The sequence below is a fragment of the Planococcus citri genome, chromosome 4 (assembly GCF_950023065.1).
Source record: "Planococcus citri chromosome 4, ihPlaCitr1.1, whole genome shotgun sequence".
Taxonomy (NCBI): domain Eukaryota; kingdom Metazoa; phylum Arthropoda; class Insecta; order Hemiptera; family Pseudococcidae; genus Planococcus; species Planococcus citri.
In genome coordinates this window covers 10,924,181-10,944,698 of record NC_088680.1, presented here as the reverse complement: position 1 = coordinate 10,944,698, position 20,518 = coordinate 10,924,181, and the positions used below count along the sequence as shown (strand labels likewise).

At 33.0% G+C, this 20,518-nt stretch overlaps 1 protein-coding gene across 3 annotated transcripts in view; it reads right to left on the bottom strand.

Moving 5' to 3' along the window:
* LOC135844076 (protein bric-a-brac 1-like) overlaps window positions 1-20,518 on the bottom strand; it is a 282,447-nt gene that overhangs the window by 11,235 nt on the left and 250,694 nt on the right. The window contains exons 6-8 of one of the 3 annotated variants that reach the window (XR_010558441.1): window positions 4,551-4,815; window positions 3,749-3,914; window positions 97-455 (exon numbers count right to left, since the gene is read on the bottom strand). Coding sequence is in view for 2 of the 3 variants with exons in the window: in XM_065362175.1 (XP_065218247.1) it covers window positions 174-455; window positions 3,749-3,914; window positions 4,551-4,815 (713 nt within the window). In the remaining variant the exon portion in view is untranslated. Of the gene's footprint in view, window positions 1-96; window positions 456-3,748; window positions 3,915-4,548; window positions 4,816-20,518 lie in introns of all 3 variants that reach the window. The other 2 variants (XM_065362176.1, XM_065362175.1) reach the window with 2 other exon arrangements.

Below are 20,518 nucleotides of genomic sequence, written 5' to 3'. Positions count from 1 at the left end.
TATTAAATTTTTTTATCGAAGGACGAATTTATGTAATTTTTAAAACACACAAACACACACAATCATAGTAGGTAATTCATTCAAGGACCGACTCACTTTAATATACTCGTATACTCGTAACAGAGGGATATTTTGGTTTTTTCTCAGTCCTATTATCCAACGGGTAGACTCACCTCTAAATTTTCATTAGAAACAGGTGAAGCGGGAGGTGTGCTGTTAGGACTTTGCAACGGGGTGGCCATCAATAGACTAGGACTTCCGTTGGCACATTGGGATGAAAAAAATCCGAAATTATTGTCGTTGTTGCTGTGAGCTGCAGCCGCAGCTAGAACTTGCTGCCGGAGCCCTTGAGCCATTGCGATTACAGCCGCCGTCGAGTTAGGAGATACCGGCGGTTCTGGACTATTCAGACACGAGTTATTATTTCCGTACATATTTAATGGTTCTTGAAAGCACTGAAAAAAATAGTTTCATAATAAATTATGTGAAGGTTTGGTGCTCAAATAAATCGAGATATTTGAAGCTAAAGAATAAGACGGAAAGTATTTTCAACATTTCAATCTAGCTCTGGAAATAATCGACAGAGATAAAAGGGAGCGAAGAGTCAAATTTTCCAGCTCATGAACCTGCATTTCAAAAAATCCAAATGCTTCAAAGGAGGGGGGGGGAGGGTTACGTTAATTGAGAATGGAAAAAATTCAATAAAAATAGAAGATATTTACAAGGATTTTTCTGTTTTTTTTTGGATTTCCCCCCTAAATTTTGCAGTTTTTTGAAATTTTAGGTTCGCTTAATCCATTCTTGGTCAAATTGTATTAATCTCTACCACAAAGTCTAAAATTTTGCAGAAACAAAAAAATAGTGCGTGGTGATGGTGGGGGGGGGGAGATTTTATGTACCATTTCAGTAACTTTTTTGGGTAGGATATTTCCCTCCTCTGTCCTCTGTACTTCGAGCCTTCCGCCTTCCTAAGCCAGAAAAAATACAATATTTTTAGACATTTTTTGCAATTTGAAAAAAAACTGTTATTTTAACAATGAAATTCAGGATATCCTCAGAAGAAAAAAAATGCATCTGATCGGATCTGAATGGATCTAATTCGACGGAAGTCTGATCTGATCAGACATAGCTTGATCAAATTGAATCCATAGAATTTCTGGATATAATCTGATAATCAGGTCTGCCAAAATCATATTGGATCAGATCGGATCAGATCAGATCAGATCAGATCAGATCAGATTAGATCCAACTGCATTTGATCAAATCTGTTAAAAAAAGTCTGATCAAAACTAATTAAACCAGTCCAGACAAGTCTGATCTGATCAGACATATGTAGTTTGATCAAATTGAATCCATAGAATTTCCGGATATACTTAATCTGATAATCAGATCTACAAAAATCGTATTGGATCGGATCAGATTAGATCCAATTGCATCTGATCAAAACTAATCAAACTGGTTCAAACAAGTCTGATCTGATCAGACATGGTTTGATCACATTGAATCCATAGAATTTCCGGATATAATCTGATAATCAGGTCAACCAAAATCATATTGGATCAGATTAGATCCCATTAATTGCATCTGATCAAATCTGCTAAAAAAATCTGATCAAAACTACTCAAACTGGTCCAAACAGGTGCGATCGGATCTAATCAGATCAAGTCAAATTAAATTATAGATCACTTTCTTCTGAGGTGATATGATTTTATTTGTCTAGATGGCCCAGGATAATAAGATCTGCTCAGATATGGAAATTTTCCTGATCAAATCAAACCGGTCTGATAAGATCTTATTGATCAGATCGGAACCAATTTAGTCTGATCAAAACTTTGATGTGATCAGATCTGATTCGATACAGTGCAATAAAATCTGATTCAGGGAATCTCATCTGATCTAATCTGATTTGGTCTGATTTGATCTGATCTTATCTGATCTGGTCTGAGCTGATCTTATCTGATCTGATCAAATATGTCCAAACCAGTCTGATAAAATCAATCAGACGGGTCTGATCTGATTTAACCAGATATAATCAAACCTTATCACTTTCTCCAAGGTTGATACGATTTCATTCGTTCAGGTTAGTGCAGAACTGATGAGATCTGATCACATCAGAAATTTGATCACATTAAATTGATTCTGATCTGATCAATAAGATCTTATCACCTGTTTGATCAGATCAGGATCAGAACTGATTCAATCTGATTTAAAAGACATGTTTAAGTAAAATTTGATCCTGAAAATTATGGTAATTTTCCTGATCCTGATCTTATCTTATCAAAATTTTGATCTGATCAAATCTCATATGACCTGATGAAATAAAATTATAGAATCAAGAAATGTTCGGATCTAATCAGATCAGCATATTATCATTTTTTTCCTGAGTACACATGATCTTATTATCAGTTCCGATCAGCATAAGTCTGATGAGTGATGAACTGATGATCCAATCAGACCTGCTCAGATAGATATTGTCATTTTACTAATCTGATCAAGCAGTATTGGATAAATCTGTAAGATCAAATTGGACCAGGGAATGTTCAGATTTGACCTGATTCAATCAGATTCGTTCAATAATAATCTTTCGAATTTTTTGAAAATTTTCTAGACCAATTTTTACAATTTTCCAATTTTTTTGAAAAGTAACAACACAAAAAATGTGAAAGGAAGGATGTTAATTTTTTTCAAACATGAGTGAAAAATGTTTATAATTGGTTCAAAAACTTGTACCAGACGTTTATGAAATGATGCTATAAGAGGAGGAAGAGGCGGGGGGGGGGTCTTATTTTGACAGTTCAAATTTTTTCGCTACACCCAAATTGTTTCTTTTTGAGAATTTTTTTGGCTGAAAAATTGAAGTGTAAGTATGTACCAGAGGAGAAGAGGAGAGAGGTTAAATGTGCTGGAAATTTTGAAAAATAGTTCACTATTTCAATGGGATATTTGAGACTCATTGTGACTTGAAATTATTAATAAAAATATTCTTTAATGGGTCGGTTTATTGTAATTTTCAAAAATTTTGGAGCTCACAAGGTCACAAACCTCTAATTCACTTTTACAGCTTACTTAAACAATTGTTTGAAAATTCAGAATGGTGTAGGAAAACAAATTGATCATTTGAGCCAAAAAATCTGAACGTAGGTTCACAAAAGTTTATTTTTGCGAAGTTACTTCTCAATTTCGACCAATAAATCCCCCCCCCCTTCCCATACTAAATCAGACACGCGATTATGTGAATTTATTGTAGATTTAAAAATATTTATTTGACCTTTAAATGGATGCCAGAAATTTCGCAGGAAATTGTTCTCTGATCCTGAGAATTTGAGGGATTATTAATTTGATTTTTTTTCAAAACAATTTGCACTAAAAACTGAAGGAAACGTCAAAAAAATACCGAAGGTAAATTTTAACCAAGGCAGAACTTGATAGAAGGAGCAGGGGGAGAGAAAATTGAATAGTCAAGCAGAAAAAATCGAATTTTCAAAAATTCAAAATGAAATAGCATATTTTTTGTACTTTGTGCTTTTTGTTCACCTATTTTGGTCTTCAACTGATACTTTTTTTGAATCCTATTTGAATTACTCTTCTCACGTCCTTCCTCCCGCCGCCCATAAATCAATCCCATCTAATGCTTCATTGCTCCATGGATCCTAACACCATCTTGAAAATTTCTTTTAAAAGAATGACAACGCTATAAAATAAAATTAAAGTAAAAAACGAAAAAAAAAACTGATTGCTTTTAACTCACCGATATTCTTGGGTAACCTAAATTAAGTGGTTCGTCTTTGATATGTTGAGGATCTCGGAAGACTACAGCTCTTATCACATTCTGTATATGGTCTTCGGGCCAATAACCGAGTAATATTCTTTGAGGTCTGCCTCTGCCTTTGGGCCTTAAATCTGCATGTTCGTCAACAGCATAAGATAATCCAACATTATAAATTTGCCAAGGCCTTGTACGTCGTTATTTAATTAACTTAAATTAATTTTATACCAAGTAAATATAAACTAGTCGTCAGTTGATTTCGATTTATTTTTCAAAATTTAGAAAAGACGAGACAAAAATTTGGGATCTTGAAATCAATTTCCCAGACCTAAAATTTTCACAAGTTTCATCCACTGACTTTCCCCTTTTATCCGTCGTAAGATTTTAGGGGATTGAGATTACCTCTTTCACAATAAAAATATCGTTTTTCATGCTTCTTTTTCCTCTCACAAAATAAAAACCTAAAATAAAAATGAATCCAATTTTTTGTTTTTTGGTAAAAATATTCACAATTATTTAAACCCATTTTTTTAAAAACATTTTCGGTTTTTGTTAGAGAGGTTCCAAGTGAGAGAGAAGAGCTGGCCATAAATAATGTCTTGAAGAGATCAAATTTTTATCAAATTTTGGACATAACTCGACAGCAATTTATTATTAGCCTCCAGCCTCCATATATATATATTTTTTTCAAATCAAAAAATAAACTCTCACCCCCCCCTTCACGACTAAATTTCATCCCTTCCCCATCCCTTCCTCGCCCTTAAATCGTTATAGATCCTTACCAGATCCTCCGTCGACCGAAGGTCCCAACATATTATGTACCCTGTTGGCGTATAACACAAATGTCGGATATGGTATATCGTATTTTCTAGCAGCCTGCGACAGCGATAATCCTTCTTTCAGTACTGAAAGTATAGCTTCGGCCATCGTCTCGGGTCTCCACGATTTCAATGGTCCACGTTCGCGGAATCTCAAATTATGAACTAGGCTTTGGTTCGTGTTCCAACATTTCTGCCACATGGACTGTAATTGATACTGGTAACTATCAGCTGAAAAATAAACCAAAACAAATACTAGATTAGTACGAGTCGTTTTCACGCATCCATAATGTACGTTTCCTACTTCAAAAAAATGCTGGGTAGGGTAAGGGGTGATTTTGTGGGGAGTAATAAAAGGGGATAGGGGTTTAAGCATGCTAATTATACACAGGGACTGATAAGGGTTGAAAACAGGGCTAGAAATTAACAAAACTACTAAAATACTCGATACTTTACCGATAAAATTCCTCGCTGTGATGAGTTTTTTCTACCACAACTCACGCGTCTAGAGACTCTATAGTAGGTCAATCTACCACAACAAAATATAACGAAATCTACAGCATACGAAATAATAAATAGGTCAATAAAGCGTTCACACATTTTAAGAAAAAAATTAATCCAAGAAAGAAAAAAACTAATTTCAAAATTTTTTTATTTAAATGCAAAAACTTGAGAGTCAAAGAAATCGTACAAAACTACAAAAGAAAAAAAAATATCGTAACTATAAAATAAGGCACACAAGTATTAATCGTCTCAGTTACAAAACTAGGTATCAAAAAAGTAAAAAAAATAAACAAAAGGAACACATTACAAAATACAAAAGTACAAAATAATCAAGGAATAAAAATCACGTACAATCATGGTAATTAGTAAAACCTTAACAACAGTGTGTGTATTTCCTCCATTACTCGTATATCAATGTTTACCCGCATTCTAATCAAAATATAGTCGCATCTAAAAATATTAAATACCTTAATCGATATAAAAGAAGTCAAAAAAATAAAACATAACAAAACAAGATCGTTCACAAAAAAAAAAATTAACGAAAGTAAAAAAAATATCAACGTTCTACACGCATCAATTTTTCGTTCTCGGTACAATTAAAAAAAATTGTAAGAATAAATAAGCGTTATGACGTAATATACGTAAGTTACCTAAGAATAACCTAAAAGTAATTATAAAAATTAATGAAAGAAAAACACGAAACGAAAATTATTATCATCTAAAATTATATTCTACATTTAAATGAGAATCAGGAATCGCCGAAATATTCCAATGACGTATGTAAGGTAGATAGACTATAGTTTAAAAAATATTTTTAAAACGACGATTAAAATAAATTTTTTTAAATATTCGTTCGGCTCAGGGGCTTATTGTACTCGTAGAATGAACTCGACCTTCGTTTTTTCAGAGTATAGACTAGACTGGTCTGGTGTGTGGTGTTTAAAATAACGCTATAGAGCTGATTAGAAAATTATAATGGACTTGAAAAAAAAAATTAAATTACACGTTATTTTTTTCAATTGAAATTAGTCGAATTGTTTTTTCAGAGGGAAGGAGAGGGAGGGGTTGAAAATATAAAAATAAATCGAGTGGACATTGAATAAAATAAAAATGAATACAAAAAAAAAAGAAAAAACTGACTCTCATTCAGATAATTGACATTTCGTTCGCGAAAAACGAAACAATATTCCTGGAAAAAGACAGGATTGGAGGGGGAGGGGGAAGCAAACTCATAACTACATTATTTTGATAATAGGAGGAGGGGATGTCAAAAGAAATGAGCTGAAGAGATTTCCAAGAAATTACTCAAATTTTCCATAAGCTTGAAAATATGATAGGGGGAGGAGAGGAGGAGAGGGGGACACGAAAATGAACCCAAAAACAGATTTTTAAAACTGGAGTAAAATCCAGAAAAAATCAAATAAAAAAAATAAAAAAATTGTTCACACATCATCTTAAAAAATGCATTATTCTCAGAACGTGACGAAAAAAGGACGATGGGGGGGGGGAATTGAACGCATCAAAATACATATTTCTAATCAATTTCCGAAAAAATAAAAATGCAAGAATTTCAAAAAAATTACCTGCATAAAAGAAATTCCAGTCAATATTTTTCCTAAAAAATTGTCAAATTCATTAAAATAGGAAAATCTCAAAAAATTTTAATTCATCCCCCCTCCCTCCCTAAAAAAATAAAACAAAAATTTTTATCAAATTTTTTTGAAGAATAATTTCAAGAAATGCAAAATTGCAAATTTTAAAAAACTCACGTGATTCTGATTTTCTCAATTCGAAATCCAAATAAAACAGAAACCCCATAATTTGAAACAAATGACCAAAAATAAAGGAGAGAAAAATGTTCACAAGTCCACTGAAAAAGTCGACAAAAATGGAGGGAGGGGGGAGGGGGGAAGCAAATTAGAAACATTATTAATTTAAAATGAAAAAAAAAACCATTAATAAAAACGAAAAAATTCCTAATCATTTGAGAAAAAAAAACGAAAATCTCAGAAAAATTTCTCTAGAAAGTACTTTCAGGTCATTTCATGAAATTATACCTACCAAAAAAAAAATGTAATGATTGGAGGGGGAGGAGGAAAGGGGGGGGCAACAATTGAAAAAATATTTCTTCAGAAATTTAAGAAAAATCATTTTTGAAAACTTACCAAATTCATTTCATTAAGATTGAAAAATACTCCAAAAAAATAAAAAAAAGTGAACAAATAAAATAAAAACAGAAATTTTAAGTAATTTTTTTTAGGTTTCACAAGAAATACAAATTTTAATACATCAATGAGGTTCATTCTACATAATTAGGTATTGAAAATTCGATTTTACCAAGCAATAAAATTATTTTCAAATTTATTTTTTTTTCGAATTTTTTTTTCTTTTAGATGAGCAATTTTTGATCACACAGTGAATTACCATTCTGGCAAATTTAACAATTTTTTGTCCCCTCTCCCTTCCCAAAGTCTAATTTTATCTTGAATTACGTCGACATTTTCATTAATTACAAATTTTAAAAAAGAAAACGAAAAAAAAAATAGTAAGTGGCACAAAATCATAGGTCAATTTCCCCTCCCCCTCCCCCTCCTGAGTTGATTATTTGTCGAAAAAAATTAATACCTACCTAGAATTTGAAGAGTAAAATGGAAACAAATATTAAAATCACATTGGACCTCATTTTTTTGACTGTGATTTTCATTCTTATAAATTTTACTGTTTCTGTTTCTCCCTCTTCTCCCCCCCCCCCTATTTCCAATTGGGTGCTTGGGCAAAAAAAATAGAAATTTTGAAGGAGAAAAAGTGCTGAAGAAAGGGGAGGAACAGGAATTCGAGAATAAAAATGGAAAATACAGCAGCTGAATGAGGAATTCACTCACCATCCTCACAAACAACAACTTTTGATGAGAAAAAAATGACCTCCAATTTTAAATATTATCAATTTACCCCCCCTCCTCCTCCTCCTCCTCCTCCTCCTCCTCCTCCTCCTCCTCCTCCTTGAAAAAAACTTGAAGCAATTCACTACCTTACCGAAAAAAATTAAGTAGGATTGGAAAAGTAGAATTGAGATCTTCAACGAAGAAAAGAATCGACCATATTGGTCAAATTTGAATTTCCTCCTCCCCTTCCCTCTCATCATTACACCGAATTAAATACATTTTGATCCCCAGAAATACCCTGAAAAAATCTGAATTTCTCCCCCTCCTCTCCCATCTCATCTTTCCACGCAATTAGGTAAATGCCTTTTAATTTTCAGTAATACTTTGGAAAAATCGGAATTTCTACCTCTTCCCCTCCCACCCTCATCTCCAGGCACCAAAATGAACTTCTGAAATGATGAGTTTCGAAGACCTATCAAATACAATTGAAATTTTTTAAAAGCCAACATTCTCGAAAAATTGCTCAAGGACTTACTGCAGTGAATTTTTCAAAATTGATTACTAAAAAAATAGTTTTTCAGTGTTCAAAATTGCAAATCAGGTTTCAAAAAATATAATTAGATAAAAAAACGAGGGTAACATTCGTTGGGTGAAGGGAATCAACCATTTTCTTCTCAAAAACTGCCAGAGGATCACTATATTTTCATTTTGGGAGCTCAGAGAGGAAGGAAGAGGCAGGGAGGGGGTGAGACACCTTTCAAGATGGGTCGAGTAATCTTCTTCCAACTCATTAGTTTCATTTTCAAGATCTTGAGAGCAAAAACTGCGATTTTTTTGGAAAATTTAAATTAAATTTTTTTCTGAAAATAATACGATTAAGAATGATCAAACACCACCAATTTTTTGGGGTGGGGGAGGAGGTGAAAGAAATCCCTCTAAATTACCTCGAAAACTCATTTTCAGATCACGATACTTCACTAATCTTTCCTATACAACAGCCTCCTCTGCCCACCTTTCACTTTCTTTCACCTCCTAAACACAAAACTCAGCAAATAAATCACATCCTTGTCAAGGTCGTCTTGCGAACAATAATTTATTTTAAAAGAAAACTTCCTACAAAAATTCTCCCAACCCGACCAAATCACTCCGCTTGATGACGATAAAAAAAACACAATCATTTAAAAACTCGTACCAGGTTTTATTTAAAAAAAAAAAAAAACAAAACAACAGAATGAAGGCCCCTAAGTACAAATCCTGCCAGCTCATACTCATACAGTACAGAGCTCGATCGCAAAGCACTAACGAAAAAAAAAGAGAGAAAAAAAATTATCAGTCATTTAATAAGCTGCGTTTTTTCGCCGTACGTATTTACCATATAAAATAACGTATATAGCCGAGCCGGGAAAAACTTGTAATTAAATACATTACACTAAAGAATTATTGGAATGGAATAAATAAGACAACGAAGACATTAACATATACATTATAATGTCATGGATAGAGGTCGTTGTTAAAACATTTCATTAGCGTTTTTTCTAATGGAATATGTTTAAATATTAATTAATACAACATATTTAACAACGTCGAATATTATTATCGACGCGATGAGACAGAAGAGCGAGCGAGTACGATAGATAGAGGGCAATAGAGCTCGAGCGATAGAGAGAGAGACAGTGAGAGAGAGAGGCAGGCAGCGCCCGGCCCGTTACCATACAGCAACGTGCCCAAGCAAGGAGAACACTGAAATAGAGAGCGAGAGGGGGGGCACACACCACAAAACAATCAATTGTGTTAATTGTCAGTCGTTTTTTATGTTAATGTTATTCTTCTTGCGCAACAATAAATTAAAAACTTCGATATTAAAACAAAGCTGAACTAATGTTTTATTAATATATTTTTTTTCAATTTTTTTTCTCTCTCTCTCTCTCACTCACTCTTTTTTTTTCTTTTGTATAAGTGACACTTCCTTTCGAGTCATTTCCCCTTGACACTTTTTCTTCTCTCTTTCTTTTTTTTCTACTTATTCGTAGTCGTCGTAGTCGAAGTCTAGCGTGTGTGAAAATTTTCTAATGCCCTTCACCCTTCCCCCCCCCTCGCTGTTACTTTTCAATTACACATACGAACTTCCAACTGCTTGCTGTCTCTATAGTACGAGTACGAGTACGATATGTGTAAGCAGAGCACATCGATTTGCAATTTGACTCATCAATTTGGCGCCAGACCAAATAAAATTCACGAATACCGAACGGCTGGATAATACATTATGTTTAGAAGAGCAAAGGAGGAGAGGGGGGAGACGTCGAAATATTCCATATTCTAAACCTACCCCCCTTCTTACCTCCTCTCATGTATTCCAATATTGATTAAAACAATCGTCGAATTTAATCCATTGCTGCAACAACTACGACAACGATGACGACGATGACGATCAATCGTCCCTGGTGTTTTATAAAAAAAAAATTCCCATCTACCCCCCTCCCCCTCCGATCTCATCATTTCGCTTTCACGTCGCGCAATTTCGAGAATAAATTTCATTCGGAGGGATGAAAGGGTTTGGGGGAAAAAAACCAACACACGAGTTCAATATTTATTACCGACGAGTCGAGCAGTCATTTAACGACCACCGTGTACTAAGCAGCCAGCATTTTCCATACTCGCAGGATCGTAGTAGTTGTAGCTGAGCATGAGGCGACGAAAGAAGAGGTAACAGAGAAATACCGACCGGCTTTAAAATTAAAAAATATTCGAACCATTGTTTTTTCTTTCTCTCTTTCTATATTATATAGTCTCTGTTTGCTGGGTTTGGTTGGTCTCTATCTCGCTCGTTCATTTTTTTCGGTTTTTTTTTTTACTTTAAATTATATTCTTTAAAATCCTAGTCAGCATAATGGAATTTTTTATTTATACTAAGTGTTAACGTTGAAAAAAAAATTCTATATTTAAATTTAGATGAAAATTATAAAATATGTAATTTAAAAGACCGTACGAAATTATGGCCGTACGTAATTGTGTTGTACGAGCCATACTCACGATGACGATGACGACGCGACTATAGACTGAAATTGCGCTCGGATTGGTTCGATGGGTGCGTTCGGATTAGTACACGACGAATCTTTCTAATGTGTCTACAATGTCATCAGTATGGTCGAGAAACCGGTTGAATAGATCGCGGAGTAGAAATTATAGTGATATATGGTGATATTTATGGTGTAGGGAGATAGTAAGGAAATGATCAAAAATGCCAATTTATACAAAAAATTACTCGAGAGTTTGGAAATTGAAATTATTTCAAAAAAAATTGTTCGAAAGAAAAAATTCTGACAATTGTTTTTTTTTTGAAATGTTGGTTCGAGTCATCTTAAATAAACGTTTGAAATTTCAAAAATATGCACATCCCCTCCCCTCCCCCATCCTCCACTCCCCACCCCTCCCTCACCAACATTACATTCTCTAAAACTTACAGTTTTCACTCATGACTCATTTATTTTATTCGACCTTTAATTTGTTAAATTCGCAAAAAAATTGAAAATTTTTTAATCAGAACCACAGAAAACAGTTTTTACAAAAATCATAACTTGAAAAAATGTTCTGTGATGGTGAAAGGGTAAAGTGGGGGGGGAGGGGTAAAGTAGGAAAATAATTTTTAGTTGATATTAGTCAAAAATGATGTTTTGTGCTTGTCTGTGTTAATTTTTTTTTTCAAATCAAATACCATAAAAATTTGGTGATTGTGATCACGATCACTCGTAACTAAAAAATTCCAAATTTTGACAGAAGCTCTTTGTTCCTACTCCAATGGAATTAAAATCACTCCTGCATCCTCAAACTCGATTTTCCCCCTTAAAATGCTAATAACTCTCCTCATTAAACTTTTTGAAGCAGAAAATTCACAAAAAACAAAAAAAAAACTTGTCAAAATTCACAATTCAAAAAAAAGTCTTTAATTTGGAAAAATCTCCTCTCCTCTCTTTTTGAATATAAAAAAATCTGGCAGTTCAAGTCAAGTTCATAATTTATATTTTATTACTTTTTAATTTACTGTATCACCCCTTCTCTCTCTTACTTCCTCAACCCCCCCCTCGCCCAAAAAACCACAAAAATTTAAGAAAAACAAAAAAAAAGAAATGTAGGCAAGTAAAAAATTTCAAATTCATTGAAAATTTGTGTACATTATAATTTTGTCAATTAATTTGGCAAATTTACAATTTGATTCATAATTAATCTTCCCTCCCCTGCCCCTTCTCCTTCTCCTTTCACAATCAACAAAATTCTTATAATTTTTAGACTTCTCGAGTTGTATGAAAATTTCAAAGGAATTTTCCAACAAAGACTCATAGAAAATTTTGGAAACCCATAAAATAATTTTTTTCTTCCAAATTTCGGAAACAAAAATGCAAAAATTTTTCAGAAAAATTTAGATTTTTTTCAATCAATATTATTTTCATTTTTCTCACGTTATTCTCATTTTCACGAACAGTTTTTACGACACCCCCCCCCCCCCAATTCACCATACAAAAAAATGGTGATCACTTCTCACGAACTGAAATGAAATTCTGTCAACTTTTGGCTGCCTCTTCTCGCTTCGACTTTCACTTCGAATTCTGCATAAAAATTCCAAAAATTTCCTCCCCGCTCACCCCTTTTGGTTTCGAGTTCAATGATTCGTGATGGGAAATTTGTTGGAAATTTTCCATACTAACTTTGTTTGAATTCTTCTCACGTTCCCATTATAACAATTTTTTCAATTTTTCTCATGATATTTTCTCCTCCTCTTCCCCCCTCTCCCCAATTAAAAAAAATCATCACTTTTTACTCGTGAAAATTTTTGTTGTCTGATTTAGAAAATTAAGCAACTCCCCCCCCCCCATCACATGCATAATTTCTACACTTGATGGAATTTAAAAATTACCCCCCCCCCCTTCCAGATGAACCTTGTTTTGAAGTTTTTTTCTTTTTCATGCTCCCATCGCCTAAAATTGTTAGATTTCAGAAGAAAATAATGTTTAGATTTTCCCTTGTCAGGTTCAGAAAATAATGATGCTAAAGGCCTCTAAAAAAGCAAAAAAAAAATATTCAGAAAAAACCTACATTTTTTCCAAATTTGAACTTTAATTTTCATTTTTTTCAATTTTCATTTTTTTAATTTAATTTTTTTTTATTTTGATTTTTTTTTGGAAAATTCTTATTTTATTTTTGAATTTTTTTCCACTCAGGGTAACTTTTTAAAGAGACCAAAAATTACTTGAAGGGTCAAGGATGATTTTTTCTTGAAAAAACTGGGGTTATTTAGAAGAAATCTGACAAAGAAATTCAACATTTTTATAAAAATGTCCACCGACTTCTCTTTTATTTTTCTTGAATTTTTCATTTTTTTTTTTTTAGGGCTCTATACAGGAAGTCTAAAAATTACTCGAGTGTCAGGGAGAATTTCATTTTGGAAATTGGGTTATGCAGAAGAATTCTGACGCATGAATTGAGAAATTTTTTGCATAATTTTTTCAATAAATATCTAGATACATTTTCTTTGAGTTTTTTCAACTTTGAAGAGCTCCCCAAACCGTTTTTTTTCAGAAAAATGTTTCTCCATTAAAATTATCACTTTTAGGTGGTAAGAGTACGTGAAGGGGGGGGGGTAATTTCACAATAAATAATAAATATGAACTACCATACCTTTCCCCTCTTCCCCTCTACTGATCTTGAAATCCAACGATTTTCGTTCGTACCTACTTATTTGACTCATTTTTTCTCTGTTTCTTATTTTCTTGAAAAATTTCAAAAAATTGACAATCTCCCCCCCTCTCTCAAAAAAAATATTACATCGAAGGAACAAAAATTAAATTTCTTCATTTTGGGAACCCAAGCTACCTCCTCCTCTGACCCCAACACCGTTTGAGTCGATCTTCTGCTCATGATTTTAATCGATTTGAAACTTTAGAAAATGCTCCCCTCCCCACTCGGTATCAAAATCCAACGATTTTTGTTTACTTAGGGCCATTTTTCTTCTCTTGGTTCTCCTCTTCTCGCCCCTCTTTATAGAAAATTCTCAAAAAATTGGATTGGATTTTTCAAAAGCTTCCACTAAGTATCCAAAATTGGAAAAGATCCAGATGATTTGCCCTCAAAATCCCATTTTACCAATTTTTGAAATTTTTGCTGGTCAAGTTTTTCAAATTTCAACGCCTCTCTTTCCACCCCCCCCCACAGGGTTTAAAAATAAATCACCTTGAAATTTTTAAAAACATTCCCCAATGCACCTTTCAAAAAAATCCACCCACATCCACCAAATCTCTATACTAGATCGACCTCCGAGAGCACATCCAATCTCTAGTCCTGGCTTTTTTTTTCGTTTAATCGACGAAACTACGTAACTTGTTTACTTAGATATTCATTTATTACCTGCACACGATGAGAAACAACAAAATTTTAATAACAATAATATTATAATAACAGTAATAATTTTATTTAATAACGCTATGTTGCAAGGACATGTTGTAATATGGCGGAGTTATTATTATTTTATTTCTTTTTTTTCAAACTTATCGCATTTTATTCGATCGCCAGGTATTTCGTTTCCCTCTCCCTCTCCTTCTCTTGCCCTAACTCTTTCTTTTCCACACACAACTATAGGTATACGACGACGACGAAACGATAAAAACCAATTTTACGCTTTCGAGGAAACGAACCGCGAAGCAGGGGGATTCGTATTGCCCTCCTTCTTCTTCCTTCCTCTCAGTCTGTCTCATAGTCATAACCACACGAGAAATGATGACTCATTCATCAGGCCTATGACTGAAAGCTCTCTTTGCTTCTTGCTTAGCGGCTTGAAAGCTTTGAAGTGGATTACGTCATTTGGGATATTCTCTCTAAAACGATAAATTTGTCGAGTTTGGTGTGGCAAAATTTCCATATACGAAAAGTTTGTATATTTTTATAGCACATATATTTTTTTTTTGTACCACTTAAAAAATTTCAAGTCCCCTTTGCTAATCCCTGCTCCATCATTCCTCATTATCAGTACCACGATCATTCTGATAATGAAATTTCACCATCGATTACATCTCACCTCTCTTCTCTCCTATTGCCAATTTTTCATTATTGAAAATTAATTGAAATTTTTTTTTATTACTCTTTTTTTTTGTTCTTTCGTTCCACCGTAAAAAAAAAATATTTCAATATTCTCATTCCAGATAAGTAATTTCAAACAAATTGCGAAAATTTTTATAAAAGCGAATTTTGTCCCCGAGTTTTTTTTATACTCTCATCTTCTCGAGCAATTTTCAAACGTATCGAACGTGAAACCCATGCAAGTGAAAATTATTACAAAAAATATTAAATATAACAGCAGGATGTTGTAGCCTAGTTTAGTTTAGTTTTTTTACGATACATCGTCATAAGGTGGAAAAAAAATTGTCTTTGAGTTTCGTAACCGTAAGAATATGGTGGGTATACTTGGAACAGAGACGACCAGAGAGAGAGAGAGGAGTTCTTATAACTTATACGCACCATCGAGCTCGTTCAAAAACTTTACTCGTACCATATTCGTTGGAAAAAAAAATTCATTCGGAGAGATAGAAATTTTCGTCTCTCTCTTGACAAAATTTTACTAGGTACCTACGCGAATTACTGGTAGAAAATTTTTAGCATTCGTATGGGGAGCGAAAAAATTACCTACGCTTAAACGGGTTCAAGGTGAATTTAAGTGTAATTCGATGTAGGCCTCTATATAAACGAAGACGAACAGAACCTCGAACGAAACTCAGCAGCTTAAGTGAACGAATAAAATTACGAGAATTTTTCGCAGACGAATGTACGAGAAAATACTTGAATATAAGTTCAAGAAGAGATGAAGGTCTCGACGAGCGAGGTATCTACTTAATCGGGTTATAATAATTCAAATTTGAAATTTTCTGTCGCAGAATGGAAACTTGGATCGAAGTGGAATTGTGCTCAATAAGGCGAGAATTTTAGGAGAAATTTTTCGAATGGAATTTGTAGCTCACGGTTTTGTTACGAATTAAGTCTTGGAAAAGTAAGAAATTTAGGTTGGGAATTATTATTCGTCTCGTTGGTGTCATTGACCTGAAAGATGAATTTTGTTTGAAATCCTGAAATTTCAATTTCAGTGCTTCAGTTTCACCGTTTCCATTTTTACCCCTCTCCCCTTCCCCATGACTTTCAAATTTCAAGACATTTTTCGCAAGATTTATCCAATTTTTGTCAAGATTTGATTTTTTCAAATTCTCAATTGACCTTCAGAATACTATTAGTTTGATAAAAAACAATAATAAAATAAATCGATATTTTTTCACATTTTCACAACCCCCCTCACCACTTCATTTTCCCCACCGCTTGCCCTGTCACGTTTTAAAGTTTAGAAAACTTTTCAACAAAATGTTACCAATCTTTATAGAGCTTGAGCAACGTTTTTTTTTTTTTTGAATTTTCAATCAATCTATAAAATTACCATTTGTTCGACCAAAAAAAAAAAAAAAAAAAATGAAAAAATTAATTTGTTTAATTTTTGATTTCATTGCCATATTGCCACTCCTTCTCCCTCCTCATCTTCATCACTCCAATGTTTCATCTAATTGAAAAATTGGGAAACTTGAAATATTTGAAATTCTTTGACATGAATTTTAAGCAGAAATTTGCACCAATTTTAAGACTTTTGAAGGCATTCTTTATCGGATTTAAACGAAAAAATTTGGAAAAAAATTCTAATCAACTTCAGAGTACTTTTTTTCAATTTTCAATATTTTTTGGAATTTTGAGGTTTTCAAAGACATTTTTTTTTCTAAATCATCATGAATTAGGTACCTATTGCCATTATGTCAGACTTTTGAAAACGTGGACAAAATTAATATGAAATTTTGATATTATTTCAGGGCAAATTTTGTCTGAATTTTTTTTCGACTTGAAAGACCTTTGAGAAAAAAATAACGTTGATCTGCGTAATATTCTGTTGAACTTTTGAAAATTTCGAAAAAATTGCACTTTGTCCTTGACATGGAGCAAGAAACATACCCATGATTTAAAATGTTTTTTGCAAAGAACTGTTTTCGCAACAGTTTTACATTCCTCTCCCTTCCCATCTTCATTTCTCACCCCCCCCCCCCATTGAATAATTTTCAACAAATTTTATCACAATTTGAAGATTTTTCAGAGACAATTTTTTTTAAATTATCAATTTCTCACCATTTTTACTTTTTTCTTCCTTCACATCTTCATTTTTCACCCCCCCACTCCCTCATTGAATAATTTTCAACAAATTTTATCCCAATTTGAAGATTTTTCAGAGACCACTTTGAAAAAAATGATCAATTTCTCACCATTTTCACCTTCCTCTCTCTTCCTTCTCATCCCCCTCACCCCATTGAATAATTTTCAACAAATTTTATCCCAATTTGAAGATTTTTCAGAGACAATTTTGAAAAAAATTATCAATTCATCAACATTTTCACCTTCCTCTTCCTTCTCATTTTCATTTCTCACCCCCCCCCCCAAATTGAAAAAATGTTCAAGAAATGTTATCCCAAGTTGAAGATTTTCGAAGACAATTTTTAAAAAAATTATCAATATTTTTGATCAATCCAAGAGAATTTTTCGTTCTGTATTTGAAACTTTTGAAGCTAAATTTCACGATTTTCATCAAGTTTCAGCAAAAAATGACATCCCAATTGGAAATTTTTCAACAAAATTTTATACGTATTGAGATTTCTATAGACAATTTTAAATTCAACGAAAAATATTCTGATGGACTCAAAATACAACAGAGACTACTCAAAAGTCTCCAAGCAAAGATTTTGCAATTTTGACAAGAAAATTTTACATTAATGGAAAGATTTTCGAAGCCATTTTCAAAAAAATTTTGACAAGAAAATTGTTTTAGAAATATTTTAAACATTTCTTGGTATTTTTATCCCTCTTCCATTACCACCATTCTCATCCCTGTCTTGGCGAATATTTTGCCATTTTTTCTAAAAAAAATTTACACCAATTTCCAATTTTTTTTTCTCACGAATCATCATAAAAATTTTTAAAAAGAAAGAAGAAAAAATTGGAGAACAATTTTGTTCAATTTTCGGTATTTTTGACTATTTTCATATCCCCCTCCGCCCTCATTTTATCTCTTTTTTTCACTTAAAGATCAAAAAATGCAACCCAAACAACTCAAAGTACCCTAGCAAAAACTTTGAAATTTTTCAAATGAAATTTTACACCAACTTGAAGATTTTTAAACCCATTTTTTTGTCAAGTTTCAGGAAAAATGTTGAAAAAAATTCCTAATTAACCTTTGTTTTCTTCATTCAATATTATAAGTTTTTACTTCCATACCCCCCCCCCCTCCTACTATTCTCAACACAAAGGCGAAAATTTTGAAATTTTTTAGACAAAATTTCACACCTCACCAATTTTGAGATTAAAATTTTCTTGAATAAAAAAAAAAAACAGATTCATTTTCAAAAAAATACTGGGTTGATTTTCAATATTTTTTGGCTACTTTCCCTCTCTTCTCTCCTCATTTTCATCCCTCACTCCCTTTGAGTTTCAAACAATGCACCATAAACTACTTGAAGTCCCTCAGCAATGAATTTTCTCAAATTTTTTCAACAAAATGTTGCACAAATTTTCTAGATTTTCGAAGTCGTTCTTTGTACACTTTCAGCATAAAAAATCAAAAAAAAAAAAATCAATCGAGCTTGGAAAACTGTATTCTGATGTTTGACAACTTTATATAATTTCCAACACTCCCCCATCTCTCCTCCTATCCCTCCCATCAGCTCTCTCATCGACTTCCAAGTTCTGAGCAAAAATTTTGAAATTTTCTCACCAAAATTGTTCTCCTTAACTCTGTCAATTTTAGGGTCAATTTTTATTGGGATTGAATTCTAGAAAGTTCGATGAAATTTTATTCGTCTAATTTTCGACCATTTTTTTCATTTTCACCCCCCCCCCTCCATCGTACTTCTCCCATTTGGAGATTGAGCAGTAGACCATGCAACATGAATTTTTCCAACGACCATCTCAACTTTTACTTTCTTATTCCGTCTCCAAACCAACATCAGTTCGACCAATAAAAAGAAAATAAAACCGTCAAGAATAAACAGCTCGAGAAAAAATTGACAAAAAAATAACAGAGACATCCCTTGGAACTTTAAATTTAGAAAACAGGACGAGTGAGTAAAAATCAATAAAATTCTATTCAAGGTTGCTTAAGTTATCTAGTACATATTACCACGACAGACATGAAAATAATGGATGTAATTTTCCGAGTACGAGTAGAATTTTCGAAATTACATTTTCCAAGAATATACATAAATGTATTTTGACAGCTCGAAGTAGCAATTTTTTTTCGAAAAATTTCCCAACTAGGTCAGTAAGTAAAAAAAAGAAAAAGTGCAGCCGATTCAGGGTAAGTATAAAAAAACTTCGAGAACAGGGCCAGCCGAAAGGGAGGATTTTATAAGTCTGAATAAATGATGCTGCGGAGTCGTAAAATTTCACGTTGAAAAATACGAGTAACTATATAGACAGACATTTTGTTATTTTAAATGATTACTTTGTAATCGAAATCGTACATCCAGACGATAAAATCGAGATTCACCTGAGAGACAAGAAAAAGGTCAAATTTTAAACTTACGAATTTAATGAATTTTGTTTTTTAAATTAAAAATAACTCGAATAAATAATCAGATCCATCAACATTACAATCTAGGTACATATTTTTTTTAAAAGCAATTTCAATTCCTCATTCTCCATTCACCCTCTCAGTCTCAACCCCATTTAGAACTCAAAAATCAACCCCTCGAATTTGAAAATTTTCACCTCTCTTCAAAATACGATCCTGATTCCATTTCAGCACCAAACATGCAGACCATGTTGGGCACCTCACACGACTCACGAGATGCGGATACGATATATATTTCTACGAAATATAACCACACGTTCGCGTTCCTGTTCGCATTCATCGTCTCATCACCGCAGCATTTTATCTCATCGAAAACGTACAAATGTAGGAAAAGAGTACAGAGGAGGGGGAAAATATAATACTATAATCGTTTCCGAAGATCGAAATTAATTTATTTTATCGTTTTTTATTTCATTCGGTTCGGTAATATTATACGGTCTCGAGTTTTACGTACGTACGACGAGATAAACCCATCAACGACGAGTGTGTGTGTGTGTGGATATTTAATAAATATTATTTCAACTATCGAGTTTATTTTTTTTTCACGTTCATGTTCACGTACGTATGTACGATTTTACCTACGTACGTACATACATAATAATAAATGTGTATTTCGTACATTACGTGTTTGTAGGTACACCTTACGTAAAAAAAAATTTATAAACCGATAAGAAAAAGTAACACGAGGAAAAAAAATTATGTCAGCGGGGGAATTCATCACAATATTCATTAAAGTACACGAAAAAAAAAGGGCCAGCAATATGGCGACCATGATGGTGATTATGATGATGATGATGATGCATAGTGTGTATGTATATGGTACTCAACAATATACAATATGTGTGTATGTGAGAGATCT